The sequence below is a fragment of the Nannospalax galili genome, unplaced genomic scaffold (assembly GCF_000622305.1).
Source record: "Nannospalax galili isolate Female #2095 unplaced genomic scaffold, S.galili_v1.0 scaffold1364, whole genome shotgun sequence".
Classification (NCBI taxonomy): domain Eukaryota; kingdom Metazoa; phylum Chordata; class Mammalia; order Rodentia; family Spalacidae; genus Nannospalax; species Nannospalax galili.
This window is the reverse complement of record NW_008350758.1, coordinates 74196-91466: the sequence shown is the minus strand read 5'-3', so window position 1 is coordinate 91466 and position 17271 is coordinate 74196. Positions and strand designations below refer to the sequence as shown.

At 42.4% G+C, this 17271-nt stretch overlaps 1 protein-coding gene and 1 pseudogene across 1 annotated transcript; one reads left to right on the top strand and one right to left on the bottom strand.

The window, feature by feature from the left end:
* Positions 1-590: 590 nt before the first annotated feature.
* LOC103745880 (GTPase IMAP family member 7-like) lies at positions 591-1398 on the bottom strand. The gene is given in 2 exon segments (XM_029570830.1): positions 591-1338; positions 1340-1398. Coding segments are annotated over 2 exon segments (807 nt in total).
* A 486-nt stretch (positions 1399-1884) lies between these two features.
* The window catches only part of LOC103745879, a 52112-nt pseudogene continuing 36725 nt past the window's right edge, over positions 1885-17271 (top strand).

Here is a 17271-nt window from a genome sequence, read left to right as displayed (position 1 = left end):
ACTGGGAGGATGTAGGATGTTAATGTACTTGTGGTTTGCATGTCTGTGATTGGATAGTGGTGTGGAACACTTTCAAATGTTTCCTAGCTGTTTGCAGGTTTTTGTTGAATTTCTGCTCAAATCCAGAGCCCGCTGTTAATAGGGTTGCTAATTTCTTGGTGTCTAGTTGTTTTTAGTTCTTTGTATGCTCTAGACCTCAACCGTCTGTTGGATGAATACGTGACAATGACCTCCTGCCATTCTGTGGGAGGGGCTCATGGGACCTGCTCCACTCTGCTGAGCTAGAGGTTACTGATGGATTCTGGGAGAGGGAGAGTCATTGTGTTCAGCCGTGTACCCCCTGGTGAGCTCAGGAGGGTGTGATAGGAGTTCCAAAGCCATTGTCACCCAAAGGGTCCTGGTTAAACTAAGTCGATCACAGACCAGAATGAAACAAACGTCAAAATGTATGTAATCAGAATGTATTGTGTAGATGTATGAAATTGTCAGAGAACAAATGTAACTAATAAAAAACCAATGCAATTTGCATCATGACCCCATGTTCCAAAAGTTTGAAATTCTTTCCAAATATGTTAAATACGTTGATATGTTTAAACGCATCTCCTCACTCTGTCCCTTGTAGTTCTCATTTTTTCATCATAGACTCTCTGAATTTCTTTTACTTTTCTCTGTTTTTCTTTAAATTCATATGAATATTCCTGTTTTATTCTTCTGATATCCTCATTGAATTGATCCGTGTATTCTTTCTCCAAATCTCTTAGACATCGGCTCACCCTTCCCTCCGCATCCTTGTATATGTCATCAGAAAAGTAAGTCCCTCCGTTGCCCTGCACCATTCTCTCTATCAGCTGCACCAGCTCCTGCACTTGATCTTCCTTCTCAGCCTCCCCTGCTCTGTTGTTAAAGGCCAGGCAGCGGCTCCCACACTCCTGGATGAGGCTGCTCAGCTCTATGTCTGCTTCTTCTAAAAAGTCATCAAGGCTCTTGTCCTTAAGTTCATCTTTGCGAGTGAACAGGACAATCACGCACTTCATGGCTGCCTCCCCAAAGAGACACTTGATCAAATCAACAGTCTTTGGCTCTTCCTCTGTGTAGCGGCCCAGCTGCAGAACCAGGATGATGGCGTGAGGCCCAGGGCAGGAGGAGAGGACACAGCGGCTGATTTCTCTACATGTGGTGTCCAAGGTCTCCTTAGTGTCAAAGAGCTCAGGAGTGTCAACTACAAGTTTTCTCCACTTCCATGTCCGGGATGCTCTCTGACAGGTCTTGGGAACAGCTTGGATGGAAATCTTTGAAGCAAATATCTTTTCCCCGAGGATGGTGTTGGCCGTGGCACTCTCCACTTCCTGTCTTTCCTACCAGAACGATCCTCAGAGCAGCGTTTTCACAGCCAGCCATGTTTATGTCAGGGAAGGGCCGGGATCAGGACCGCGCAGATCTTAGGGAAAAGGAGGAGAGAAGATGGCGTTAGATACATGGGAATCCCCCCAAATCCTTCCTTTTTCTTTTCCTCCCTGGAATTTTCTAATACACTATTGTCTTCATACATTCCACTGGAGACAGAAACACGACACACCACCACAGGAGAAATCAGTTTCCTCATGAAGGTACGCTGGTGTTAGTAAACAGGGACGTTCCAGTGGCAGTTCTGAGCCACAGTGTGTGGAAGTCAGAGGCAAACTACTTAGTGGTGGTGGCTCTGTCCTTCCGTGTCACATGGGTTCTGCGGATTGGACTTGGGTTGTCACGCTTGGGAAATGAGGGCATATACCTGTTGAGCCATCTCGTCAGCCCCAATATGCTTTTAGAGCTCTGGCAGTTTCAATACTTCTTAATTGTTCCTGATGACATATAAAGTGTGTTCCTGCCTCTGCTGCCACCTACATGCCGATTCTGGAACAACTGGCCTGTGCTCCTGGGCCATGCCTAGTGCCAGACCTGAGACTCAGTGTACCTAATCTCTGCCCTGCCATGTGCCTGAAAACCAGACCAGAATTGATGAGCTGCAATCTCAGATCCATGTACCAGCTGCCAAAGAAACTGTGGGAAATCTATGCTGCAGTGTCTGACTGTAGCCACAGCCAAAGAAACTATGGGAAATCTATGCTGCAGTGTCTGACTGTAGCCACAGCCAAAATTGCCTGTCAAGCTGACACCACAAAACACATCTTTACCAAAAAGGTTTTTTGTTGTTGTTGTTGGGTTTTTTTTTTGTTGTTGTTTTCTTTTACCATAAGCCTATCTTTTAAAAGTCACAGATAACAATGGTGCTAAATATGCAAATACGACTACAGAGACTCGGAAGAAAAATATATCACAGGAGAAGTTCAAGAAACAAAAACTTAAGGCCAGATTAAATTCAGCAGAAAATCAATGCAAACAAAAGAAAAGGCCTCAGGAGGCTGAGACAGGAAGATCACCTGCAGTTTGAGGCTAGTGTGGGTTAGTGTACGATGTTCTCTCCAAAGAAATAGTAAGGGGGAAAATTCACACACATAGAGGAATAAATGAATGCTCTGCAGCATACTGAGATGACCAGTTCCCAATAACCTACTATATACAGATGGAGAACCAAGAGAGGATTTCAGAGACGGCAAAAGTAAAGAAACAGTAAGAAAGTGGAAATGATGCTTCCCCTGATTTGACTAGTGCCTGTTTTAATACAGCTTTTGAAACATCCCAAATCCATATCAGTCATTATATATTAATCAGAAAACAAAATGAGAAATTCAAACTCTAGGAAGCAAGTATAATATTAATTCCAAAAGATAATAGTGACTTTCACCAATAAAAAAAAGGTTAATGGGTTTTATTAGTGAATATCAAAACAAAAAAACCTTAAATGATCAGATGCTTCTATATAATGCACTATGTGTTGTGGATTCAATGTCACTATCACCCCTGGGTTCATTTCTCCCTGCTGATGGAACAGTCTGGAAGGTTTTAGAACTTGTAGGCAGTGATCTGAGTTTAATTCTCAGAACCCACATGGTGGAAAGAATCTCACAAGTTGTCCTCTGACCTCTATACCATGCTATGCATGCCTTCCAACAGACACACACACACACACACACACACACCACATTATATATATATATATATATACACACACATACACATACACACACATACAAATAAAATTTCAAAAAGAGTAGCAGTCCACATTCCACTTTTTATTTTTTTAAAAAGGCAAACTAACCAGGTATGGTAGTGAGTGCCTTTAATCACAGGCCTCAGGAGGCAAAGGCAGGTGGATCTCTGTGAGATAGAGGTCAGCCTTATCCACTTAGTGAGTTCTAAGTGGGATGGACTAGGGACACAATGTCAAAAAAAGCCCACAAACCCCCACCAAAATACAGGCAGCTGGAGAAAATAATGTTTATTTACTACCACTCTTATAAGAAGGGGCATATGAAATGTATGTGAGAGGCACTAGCAAGATCACCTGAACCAAAGCACATCCACACATTATCTGCACCAGAGTGGGAGAAACCAGATGAAGACAGGAAGACAGCAGGAAACTAGAATCTGCTCACCAGCCTGCGTTGTAGATTTGAGCCAGATGTTATTTAGAATCATTTTCATAATTACACAATGAAAACCATATTGAAACTCCATAAACTCAATAGCAAATTAAACAAATGAACCTGAGTCGATCCACGAATCCTGAAAAATGTCAACATTTCATTTCAGGCCTTGGAGAACAAATCCTAAGGACAGAAACAGACAACAAACAAATAAAACCTTCAAAACATCCTTAAGCTATTTTTAGTGTCCTGTTCTCTCATATATGTGTATTTATAACCATGTATGTAGATATAAGTATGTCTGTGTGTAGTCTGTATATGTGTGTGAATGTCTGTGAAGTATGTGTACCTCTCCACATGTGTATGTGCCTCTGTTTTGCCCCCATGTGTATATTTGTGTATGTATATATTTACATGTATATGTAGTGCACATGTGTATGTTGTACATGTAGTTTGTATTCCTATGTGAATGTGTGTATGTTTGTACATATCTATGTAGTAGGAATCACATTTGATTTTTGTCACTATATCTTGAAATTATGGATATACTTTTAATGGTCTTCATCTTTGAGCGTCACATACTCTAATACTTTCTGATGAAATGAAACCTGTTTCTTCAGACTAATCTGGGGGTGCTAGGGAGGTGGCATTGGATAAATGAAACAGGGCTGGCATGCACTGATGACTGTGGAAGGTTTGCAAAGTCATGTTAAAGTTCCTTATAATGCTCCTTCTAACCTTTGAGCAAGTTTTAGGTTTTCTGCAATAAAAAAAAAAAAAACACAATTATCCTGTGTGTGGTGTAGACAGTGCTGAGTAAAAGGAGGAATCCCTGGGAAGTTTCACTCGTCAATTAGTTGAATGTTTGTGTCTATTGCATTCTCATGAGTCAAGGGCAAGAGACATTCAAATCATCATCTCAGAGCTGGGGACGTAGCTCTGTAAGTGCGGTGCATGACTAGCAGAGGTGGTGGGCTATTTGGCAGCAGGGAAGATTGTGCATCTATGAGGGCAGAGGGTGTGGGTGATATCCCTGTATAGATCCATGAAGCCTGGGCTCTGTCCTCAGCACTGCAGCAGAGCATATGGACACACACTTGTAACTCCAGCACCCAGGGGGTGGATGTATAAGGATCAAATCTCAAGGTCATCCTTGGCAACAAAGCAAGTTAGAGTTCAGCCTGGGCTACATAAGACCCTGTCTCAAAAAGTAAAATAAAATCTGTCTCCCATGAAAGCAGAAGGAAGATGGGGAAGGACAGGTGCCATGGGAGGGAGCAGAGGAAGGAGGAAAACGAGGAAGAACGGGACTAGAGAAAACAAGGTCAAAGCACACTGTGTACTTAAAGGGCGTTGTGTCTACGAAACAGCGAGTCCCCTGAGTGCATCCACCAAACTTGGTTTTTTAAAGAAACCAATTGAACGCATACCCAAAGGGGCTGGAGAGATGCTCAGTGGTTAAGAGCACTAACTGCTCTTACAGAAGACCTTGAATCAATTCCCAGCACCCACGTGGATGCTAACAACTGCCTGTAACTCCAGTTCCAGGGGATCCAACACCATCCTCTGACCTCCACTAGCATTGTACCGTGTGGGTACACTTTCACAAAGGCAGACAATAAACTCATACATATAACATAAAAATGAAAAATAAAATATTAGAAGAAAAACTTACCCAGGTGTTTCCTGGAAGACCCAGAGGACCCGAAGCTAAAGGAGAGACTGAAAAGTGGATGCAGAGTATGTTTCAGGACGTAACAGATCTAGATGGGGCCTAGAGCATCCCTGAGACCTGGATTTCCGTCACACTCACTACTTTCTATCGGGAAATATGAAAGTACAAACCCAGGCAGGGTCGTCCCGGGCTCCACCAGGCCAGTTCTGTAAAGGTCTCTCATAGGGCCGAGTGTGGCCGCCACTCAGGTCTGAGAGGCTTGCTAGGCAAGGCCATTGCTGTGGAGGAAAACCAAGGACCGAAAACAAACGAGGGACCCAGAGCAATGCAGACACACCTCAGGTCGTGCTGCTCTCTCAGAGCACCTGTCCTTCCCAGCCGCCCTCCTCCATCCCCCAGGTCACACTGCCAGGGATGCGGAGGAATCAGTACACCGAATTCTAGCTTTCCTGGGTTGTGAGTGACCCAAATAACCAGGAGAGTCAAGACTTCCTGGGATTCTTTCAACTCAAAGAGGGACTTAGATGGAGGACCTGTAAGCTCCTTCCAGCTCTGAAAAGCCTTCCCTGAGGGCACAGACCTTCTCCTGCAGGTTCTCAGCAGTGCTCTGTGTCTGCCTGACAGACAGCTATGGCAGGTGCGCTATAAAGAAGAGTTCATCCTGTGAAGTGTGGGAGTCAGGGGCACCGTGCTCCTTAATCTCCTATGTCCTCTACCCCCTATCACTCCCACCTAGGCCACGCAATCACTGGTGATGTTAAGACAATACTCCCTCCTCAGGTCACATTCCTCCCCTACACAGATGCACTGTCCCCTCTGCCTCTAACAGCTCTTTTCCTCTGGGTTTCTTCCCAGCCCGGCTCTCCTTCATTTTTTACAGGAATTGACTAGAGCTCAAGGTCTGTGCAAGGGAGCTCTTTGAGCTGTAATGCTTCTGCTGAACTGTAAGAGCACTTGTATCCCCCAAAGCCTTCTAGTCAGGAAATTCTCTGGGTGGAGCCAGCGTATAGGAACTTTTTACCCTTAAGGAAACAGAAACATTGTTCTGAAATTTACTGTGTACTTCAGTTTTAACAAGTTAAAACTTTTGACTATATATGTCTGCCTTAATGACAGCATTTTCAAAAACTTTTTTCCTTCCTTCCTTCCTTCCTTTCTTTCTTTCTTTCTTTCTTTCTTTCTTTCTTTCTCTCTCTCTTTCTTTTTCTTTCTTTCTTTCTTTCTTTCTTTCTTTCTTTCTTTCTTTCTTTCTCTCTCTCTCTCTCTCTTTCTTTCTTTCTTTCTTTCTTTCTTTCTTTCTATTCTTTTTTGGGGGGGGGGAAGAATTAAGACAAGACAAGGTCTTCATATAGCCTGACCTGTTATGTAGACCAGGCTGGCCTCATCTCACAGAAATCCTACTACCTTTGCCTCTAAAGAACTGGGATTAAAGGCATGCAATAGCACATATGAACTGTTTTTAAAGTTGTTGTTGTTTTTTTTTTTTTAGAAATGGTTATATGTGGTCCAGGTTGGTTTTGAACTTACTATATAGTTGAGAATGACCTCAAATTCCTGATCCTCCTGCCTCTATTGTCTAAGTGCCTGGAATACAGGCCCCATACTTGGTGTCAAACCCATTCTCTTGTTCATGGCCAGTGTTATAATTGTGGATTTTTTGTTTTGAGAAGAAGCCTATGTCTTAGAGTATTTACCCTGTGTTTCCCTCTTCAAATATCAAAGTTTCAGCTCTAACAGGAAGGTTTCTGATCCATTTTTAATTATTTTTTCTACAGGATGAAAGATGTGGTTGTAGTTTCTCTCTTCTACATGTGATACCCAATTTTCCCAGCACCACTTGCTTAAGAGGCTGTTCTCCAACATATGATTCTGGTAGTTTTATTGGGAATCAGATGACTGTAAGTGCATGGGTTTATTTGTTTGTTCTATTATCTATTTTGTTGGCCTAGGGGTCCATTTTGTGCTGGTAATATATACTCAATAATTAGCATCAAAAATAAGAAAACAGTCCAATAAAAGCAAGCCAAAGACCTCACCAAGTAAGATTATACATATGAGATGCACTGCATTGGAAAGAGTTTCCCCATCAAATATCAACGAGGAAAAGTAACTCACAATGCTGAGATACCACTGCACACCTCCCCATCAGCCAAACTTCAGAACACTGACAGCACAGACGCTGGCCAGGATGCGGAGCCACGGGAACACTCCTTATTTACTGATAGCTGTGAAAAATGTATTAGTTCAAAAGCCTACAAAAATATACACACATACAGACATACAGACACACACAGACACACACACAGAGACACAGACACAGACACAGACACAGGCATAGACAGAGAAAGACACAGACACACACACACACAGACACAGACACAGACACAGACACAGACACAGGCATAGACAGAAAAAGAGAGAGAGAGGGCTAAAGGATATATAACAAGAAACACAGTGGCAGAGAGGAGAAACTTTCCTTTAAGTTGCTGGTCAGGATAGTTCAATTGTCCACTAAAATAACACAGCATATTGCCGCAGCCCTTGACTGTCTTCCAGAATTTGAAATTAGACTCTATGATTGAAGACAGGACATGCTTCAGACATAGGACTTGTAGCAGTGAGGCTGGAATTGACCTGGAAGCTTCCTCCCTGAAGACTAGCTGTCATGGTATCATAGGCTGCTCTGTAAGCTGCTAAGGGAGAAAATCAATCAATGGTTTAACCCTGATATAAGGCCGTATAATCACAAGTGTGACTGGCTCAGCAAACTATCTCTGTTGGTGAGGTAGTGAATGGCATTTTTATCTTGTGGGTAATCAACACCTATGTAAAAGAATCTAAACCTGCTCAATGGGAAGGAACTCATGTGTGGTACTGTAAACATACCCAAATACACATGGCTGGAGAAGTCATAGATCCCAGAGAAAACCCTTCTTTTGTCACAACTGAGCAACCTTAATTTGTTAGTGTACTCTAAATATATTTACAGACAAATATACATCTTCACACTCATCAAAGAAACTTCTTTTTTCAACAGATGGAGACAAACACAGAGTTCTGTAATTGTTCACACACAGAAAATAAGTGTCTGCGAGGTGCCCAGCTCTAAGTGACACATCTACACACAATCTCTACATCTAATGCTCAGGGATCACAGTGGAACAGGAGCAGAGAGAACATTAATGCATCTCTCAATTGTCACTAGTGAAGCTTCCTCATGTAACAGATGGGGATCAACAGAGAAAGCCACAGCTGGCCTGAGTGTAGAAAATAAGAGACCACAGAGTGCATGTCCTCAGAAAGAACTCCCGTATTAAAACTCTGCAGCCCAGGGCTCAGGAACCATAGTGCAAGAAAGAATCAAAAGATTGTAAGATCCAGTGATGATGGATGACCACAAGGAAACAAGAGTTTCCAGGCGACTAGGAACTTTCCCCTATGAACTTACAACAATGGTGACAGCATGCATGAGACCCAAGCAAGCTTAAGCCAGATGAATACCCAGCATAGAAGTGGGGAGATGAATAAACTCAGCTGAAGGACTATCGGCTCTTTCCACACTGCTATGTGTGTGGAGAGTTGGTCTTCTTAAAGGATGGGTGCTAGTTTAGTTATCAAGCTCCAGTGGAAGAACTCACACTGATGAACATCTGGGCACACAAACATGACTCAGCAAGCCTTAACATACATAACAGAATGCATGATATCTGTTTGGGGTGCTATTGGGGGTGCAGGTAGAGGAGGGGGTCTGTTCTAATTGTCTTTCATACTTCTGTGATGAAAACATTCTTACCAATACCAGCTTGGCAAGGAAAGGGTTTATTTGGCTTACATCTCCCAGGTCACAGTTCATCAATAAGGTAGGGATTCAGGGCAGGAACCTGGAGGCAGGAGCTGGAGCATAGACCATGGAGGAATGCTGCTTACTGACTTGGTCTCCTGGTCCCTGCTCATCGTGCTTTCTTATACAATACAGGACTACCTGCCCAGGGGTAGCATGACCCATAGTGGGATGGGCCCTCCCACACCACTCAACAATCAAGAAAATGTCTCACAGACATGGCTACAGGCCAGTACCATTGAGGAAATTCCCAAATTGAGGCTTCCTCTACCCAGGAGTGTCAAGTTAACAAATGAAGCTATCCAGCATAGAGTCTAAATATACTTAAGATGTATTATATAATACACAAAAATGTGTATAAATGCACAAAAATTCAATAGATAAAAAAAAAAATTTGGGAAAAAGTGCGTTGTGTGTGGGAGAAGCCCTGAGTTTCACACAAGTGTGAACCTATTCAGACTATATCTGATACTGAACCAACTGCTAGCTTACCACAGATGCATGGGCAGTGCCCAAGTTTACCAGAAGTCCAGACAGGTCTCAGAATTTCCTGACTCACCCAAAGAATCTAGAGCCAATGACATGGTCAATATTTTAAGCTACTAAACTCTGAGATAGCTTACTAAAACAACAGAAACTCAACTGACATTGTCAATTTCAACGGGTAAAGGAGTGGAGGGGATGTTAAGTGGTACACTGGGTGAGTTTCCTTGATTAATTTTCCAGTTAGAACGAGGCCACCAGGAGCAGGGACCCAGATGAGGGATCAATTACCCCTAGGTCGCTCCCTTCCAATCCTCTTCAGCTGAGGAAAGGGCAGAGAGTCAGTCAGAAAGGCCACAGCCAGCCTTCCTGTGTTCACATTGTAAGAAGCAGGAAGGAAGAAGCCATGCTGGACGTCGGTGAGGTGGCTCAGAAGTGAGATCTCAGCACTCAGGGTCGCAGGGGTAGAAGAGCAGCCACAAGTTCCAAGCCAGTCAGCCCACAATGTGAGACCCTGATTCAAAACAAAACAAACAAGAAGGAAAAGTAAGAGGAAGGGAGGGGAAGAAAAAGAGGGATGGAAGGAAGGGAAGGAGGGAGAGAGAGAGGGAGACAGAGACAGAGACTATGCTGAGGCCATTTAATTTCTCCCACTCGTCCTGATGTGCATGTCATAGGGAAAGTACAGGAAGTCAAGACACCCACAACATTTTATGGTGATGGAGAAAACTGGAATCTCCAACCTCCTGCAATCAGCATAATTTTTTGTTTCCATAAAATTGCTACCTGCATGTCTCCTGCAGCTACATCCAAAAGCTCATGTCAGCATTTCATTTCCAGGTTATTCTTCTCTTACACAAATGACAAAAAAAAAACCCTCACAACCTGCAGTGCTTCCTTGCAACGATTTTGGCCACTCTCCCCTCTCTAGCTGGTAAGTGTATACTATGGTACATTTTAAAAGATGTGTAATCTGCACCTTCCTGGGAGATCCAAACTTATCACTCAACTTCTCATTGGCTCTTTCATGAGCATTTCCAACAGTGTTTAGCCAGAATACAAACCTTGACTCTACCCCAGCTTTGATTCCTCATCTCAGCAAATGACATCACCATGCAGCCCAAAGCTCTTGTCAGACCATGGACTCTTGGCAGACCAAGCTTTCTTTTCCTGACATGCATTATTCTTTCACCAGATCTCAATGATTCTATCTTCAAAAATCTCAAAATTATTAATTTCTTCTCACCTTCATGTGACCTAATCCACCGACATTTGTTGGCAATGTAGCAGGCTCCCTTTTGATCTTTGCCTTATGTACAACCCTGCATTATTTTATTTATCTACTTTTATTATTTTTATTTTATGTGTATGAATGTGTTATCTTCATGTATATAAGGACACCTGTGTTGTGCAATACCCAAGGCAGTCAGAAGAGAGCATCAGACCCCATGGACCTGGGAGTTACAGATGGTTGTTAGCCACTATGTGGGTGCTGGAAATCAAACAAGAGACCTCTGTAAGAGCAGACAGTACACTTAACTGCTGAGCCATCTTTCCAAACAGACCCTACACTATTTTAAAACTGAAATTTCATCGTATTTTCATTTTTATATTTCTTCATAGTTTTTGCTTACGTTTATAAATTAGTTTAAACCATTAGAAGGCCCCAGACACCTGCATGACTTTCTTCCTCTGACCAGTTTCCTTGCACGAGCCTCCCCCATGCTCACAGATTGCTCTAAGCTCCTTAATCTCATAGGTTTTTGCAGAACCAGCCCCCTTCCCTGTAGTAGTCATGTTCTAGTGGATTACTGACCAGCTCATTCCTGCTCATGCCTCTGCTCTTGGAGAAGTCTTCTCCAGCAACCCTCCTCTGCATCAGCACAAACCTGTGATGCCGGCTCTCATGAGCCCAATTGTCCTTTCTCTAAGTACACAGCAGTGCTCCTTCAAGGTCATGACTATAATAGAAAAATATTTTTCTAGCATTTTACTGTCTCATACCCTATAACAGTGTGACTGGAAGACCACATGTGTCTTGTGATATCCTTTACTAACTGGGTATAAGCACAGTAGTGGACAAAATGCAGTTCTCAATTCATTAAATAAGCAAATTAATAAACCTGTTCTTTGCCTCTCTCAGGGACCCTGGAAGAAGAGGGGCGGAAAAATTGTAAGAGCCAGATAGGAGGTGCACAATCATGTGGAAATGGAGTCCGACAAATTCCTGGAACCTTGCTTCTATGAACCTACAGCAATAGTGTCAGCATGCACAAGACCTATTCAAACTCAAGCAGATAAAACTCCAGCACAGAACTATGGAAATGGGTATCAGGCCCCAATCCTAGTCGAAGAATCACGGGCATCTTATTGTTGCTGGGTCAGAAAGAGGTGATCTCCTTAAAGGGAGGGTTCTAGATAGGATGCCTAGACCCCAGTAGATGAAATTACACTGAAGGTAATCTGGGACACTACCTTCACACAACAGGACTTAACACAAATGACAGAATATATGAATTCCAGTGTGGTGGTGGGGGGACTATGGGAGGGTACCAATGGGGAAGGGGGTATAAAGATGATTACGTTGACAATGATATTCTGTATTAAATACACAAATATTCGATTAAAAAAAGAAAAAGTATATAACCTCCATTCTTTACCTCTCCCTGATTGATTCTGACCTGTGAAAATACCAGTCCTTTTGACAGAAAATCATCATGTAGTGGTTTAGAAACACTGGACACATTTTGAAAGTTTTCTTTACTTGCTTTCTATGAGCATTTAGAGGTCTCTGACTACAGCTGAGTAGGACCTGCCACCATTGCACCAATATGGATATGCAGGTCATTGTTGTAGGCCTTAAAGCTGATGTTGGACCATCAACTAATGTTCTCCATCAGCAGCTTGCATAGTGCATTCTAAAACTATGAGAAATAATCTTCAAGGAGGAGGCTTCCAGGTCAGTTCCAGCTCCAATGCTCCATGTCCTGTGTCTGAAGTAAAATGTCTTCAGCGGTAGGCACTTACCTGAAAGTTCTGGGGGATAATCAAGGACTATGCCAATAGCCTGTGTAATTTGGGGAGTCAGTAGAAATACCCTGGCCAACAACTGGAAGAGAGGTCTCCTGCTGGCACTGTTGTAACCAGTATGAAAAGCATTGTTGAGAACTCTTAAAAAACTAAAAATGAACCTACCGTATTATCTGGCTATACAACTCATTGGCATATACCCAAAGGGCTCATCATACCACAGAAATACTTGTACATCCATGTTTGTTGCTGCTCTTTTCACAATAACTAAGAAATAGAAGCAACTTAAGTGCTCCTCACTGATGATTGGATAATGAAAATGTGGTGGATAAAGAAAATGTGGTTTATTTATACGATGGAGTTTTACTCAGCAGTAAAGAAAGATGAATCATGAAATTTGCAAGTAAATGGATGGAACTAGAAACTGTTATATGAAGTGAAGTAACACAGACTCAGAATAAAATGAACAACATATGTCCGACCTCATTTCTGAATCTTAACACCAAATACTTATATGTGAGTATATATCCTGACATTACTGCACAAAGCAGAAAAGTGGAAAGGAACCACAGAGGTAAAGGGGAAGAATGAGCCTGAGAGAGAGGAATAGTAGGATTCAGGTGTTACCAAGGGGGAAATTGGTAAAACTGGGGGAGAGAAGAAGGAGAAGAACGGTTTTCATGGGAGTAAAAGAGGAAGAAGGAGTTCAAGAGAGGGGGGACCACAGAAGACAGATATTATCAAGGGCAAAATGGATTAATTGTGGTACTTTTACTGGGGAGGGAGGAGAGAGTGTCAGACAGGTAGATTGAGAGGAGATATAAATAGTACTTAACTAGTGTTAAACACTAGAGGGAAATGTTCAAAAACCAATGAAAATGTATACATATAGTGTCTCTACATGAGTCCATGTGCATAGCTGAAGGCTATATAATATCAGGCATTGTTAACAGATAACACTGCTCAGTAGTCACAGCATCCAGCGTTCAATCTCACTGTAGTTGATTTTTCAGCAGTTTCTGCTCCTTTTCCACTTCCTCCTTTTGCTATTTAAGCTGACATTTCCCCCCATTCACCAACTCTTCACACACCTACCCAAACATCTGGGCCATATTGCCCAACGTTTAGGTAAGGAGACCATAAGATGATTTTTTTACAGCAGTCCCCAGAAAAAAAAAGTGCTCCACACATAGTGTCAGTCCATTTCCCAGAACTGTCTCATATTCTAAGGCAAGCTGGTTTTCGATGAGTCTGTGCCTGTGACATTTCCTGCTCTCATCAACCACAGCCATTTCCTACCCCCTCCCTTCACTGTTTGTATTATACGTCACATGGGTTGTGGTTACTTCACAGAGTAGAAACTTTAAGATGTGGGTTTGAACAGAGACAGTACCCAGAATGGGTTGGAGGGAGAGGTTGGGAAAAGGAGGAACACCACCAGACAATCTTCAGTGACATCTGTGCTCAGGAAATTTATACGATGGAGTTTTACTCAGCAGTAAAGAAAGATGAAATCATGAAATTTGCAAGTAAATGGATGGAACTAGAAACTGTTATATGAAGTGAAGTAACACAGACTCAGAATAAAATGAACAACATATGTCCGACCTCATTTCTGAATCTTAACACCAAATACTTATATGTGAGTATATATCCTGACATTACTGCACAAAGCAGAAAAGTGGAAAGGAACCACAGAGGTAAAGGGGAAGAATGAGCCTGAGAGAGAGGAATAGTAGGATTCAGGTGTTACCAAGGGGGAAATTGGTAAAACTGGGGGAGAGAAGAAGGAGAAGAACGGTTTTCATGGGAGTAAAAGAGGAAGAAGGAGTTCAAGAGAGGGGGGACCACAGGAGACAGATATTATCAAGGGCAAAATGGATTAATTTTGGTACTTTTACTGGGGAGGGAGGAGAGAGTGTTAGGTAGATTGAGAGGAGATATAAATAGTACTTAACTAGTGTTAAACACTAGAGGGAAATGTTCAAAAACCAATGAAAATGTATACATATAGTGTCTCTACATGAGTCCATGTGCATAGCTGAAGGCTATATAATATCAGGCATTGTTAACAGATAACACTGCTCAGTAGTCACAGCATCCAGCATTCAATCTCACTGTAGTTGATTTTTCAGCAGTTTCTGCTCCCTTTCCACTTCCTCCTTTTGCTATTTAAGCTGACATTTCCCCCCTATTCACCAACTCTTCACACACCTACCCAAACATCTGGGCCGTATTGCCCAACGTTTAGGTAAGGAGACCATAAGATGATTTTTTTACAGCAGTCCCCAGAAAAAAAAAGTGCTCCACACATAGTGTCTGTCCATTTCCCAGAACTGTCTCATATTCTAAGGCAAGTTGGTTTTCGACGAGTCTGTGCCTGTGACATTTCCTGCTCTCATCAACCACAGCCATTTCCTACCCCCTCCCTTCAGCCATTTCCTACCCCTTCCCTTCACTGTTTGTATTATACATCACATGGGTTGTGGTTACTTCACAGAGTAGAAACTTTAAGATGTGGGTTTGAACAGAGACAGTACCCAGAATGGGTTGGAGGGAGAGGTTGGGAAAAGGAGGAACACCACCAGACAATCTGCAGTGACATCTGTGCTCAGGAACCTCCTAAAATATCACTTTTCACTGGTCTTGACCCAAGAGAGGATTTTCTGCTTCATTCCACCTGGAGAGGATGGATAGTTGTGGGCAGACTTGAGCTGAGTGAAGCAAAAAGTGCTCTAAGTGGGTGAATTGTGCCAGCTGCACCTCCACTTTACAGAATCCATGAATGGAGTTCATCGATGCCCTATGCCTCTAACAGATTTTGGGAGAAGGGGATGGACATTGTTGTGTTCACCTGGTGATGTCACCAGGCTCTAATCCGTAGTTCTAAAGCTGGGATCACACAGATTGCCCTAGTCAAACTCAGTGAGACAGAAAACAAAACAAAAAACCATGAAGGTGGAAAAATGAGAGAGGTAGGTGGGGGCTGACGTGGGGAGGGAAAGCAGGAAGGATGGAGGTGAAAACAAGCGGAAAGATTATGTACATGGAATTGTCAAAAACAAGTGAATTAATATAGAGACAAATAATTAAAATAAGCTTTGGTTATCAAGGATGTCGGGGTACACTAACTTGACTAGATAGTCTTTAACAGATATAGAATGCATGAAACATGGGGGTGGGGTACGAATGTGGGAAGGGATATAAATACGATTAAGGTGTTTTGCGTGAATGCACAAAAATTAAAAAAAAATAATTATAAATGACTTAAGGTATATGTAAATGCTTACATTTTTGCAAAGTTTTAAAGTTTGAAATAACTTTAAAAAATTAAAAACATCTCAAAATAAAATGGCTGTGATAGGTCTGTGAACCTGAATCCAGCCTCTGTGTGTGGATGAGCTCCCCAAATAACACTGTTCCCATGCCCCTATGTTGGGACCACCTGCTGTCCCCCCATAGCTCCAGGGCTAGGCGTATCTGCCCTTTAGTAGGGGCTCAGACCTTTGCAGATTGCCTGAGAGTGTCTGAATGGGGCCTCTGCCTAGTGAGTTCCCTAAATTGTGCTGTTCCTGTTGACTGTTAGGGGCCCAGACCTTAGGAGGAAGCCTGAGCATTCCTGATTGGCACCTGACTTTGGCCTCTTTGGGAGTTCCTGAGTAGGTTGACTAGTGCCATCTTGTCCCCCCAATATAAAATCAAAAGAGAGAACCTGAAGCCTAGACCAACCAGCTCTTCATACCCAATAAGAAAACAACCAAGGTACGTCAATAAAATGATACCAAATATTGGAGAGGACGTGGGGAAATGGAAATACTCATTGTTGGTGGGCAAACTCAAGCAATGCAATCACATGATCCAGTTATACCACTCCTTGGCATATACCCAAGGACTCATCCTACCACGGAGATACTTGTATATCCATGTTTGTTGCTGCTCTTTTCACAATAACTAAGAAATAGAAGCAACCTTAGTGCTCCTCACTGATGATTGGATAGATAAAGAAAATGTGGTTTATTTATACGATGGAGTTTTACTCAGCAGTAAAGAAAGATGATATCATGAAATTTGCAGGTAAATGGATGGAACTAGAAACTGTTATATGAAGTGAAGTAACACAGACTCAGAATAAAATGAACAACATATGTCCGACCTCATTTCTGAATCTTAACACCAAATACTTATATGTGAGTATATATCCTGACATTACTGCACAAAGCAGAAAAGTGGAAAGGAACCACAGAGGTAAAGGGGAAGAATGAGCCTGAGAGAGAGGAATAGTAGGATTCAGGTGTTACCAAGGGGGAAATTGGTAAAACTGGGGGAGAGAAGAAGGAGAAGAACGGTTTTCATGGGAGTAAAAGAGGAAGAAGGAGTTCAAGAGAGGGGGGACCACAGAGACTGTTATTATCAATGATGAAATGGGGAAAATGGAGGTACTTTAACTGAGGAAGGAGGAGGGAGAGTTAGACATGGAGAAAAAGAGGAGAGATAAATAATGCTTAACTGGTATGAAAAACCAGAAGGAAATGTATTAGTTCAAAAACCTACTGAAAAATTATCACATACAATATCTCTACATGAGACCATGTGTATAGCTGAGGACTACACAATAAAAAACAGTGCAGCAATCAGATTGCTGTTGGGTGAGGGAGAGTATGACTTACATATGACCATTGGATGGACTGACTAGACTCCAGTGGATGCATTTACAC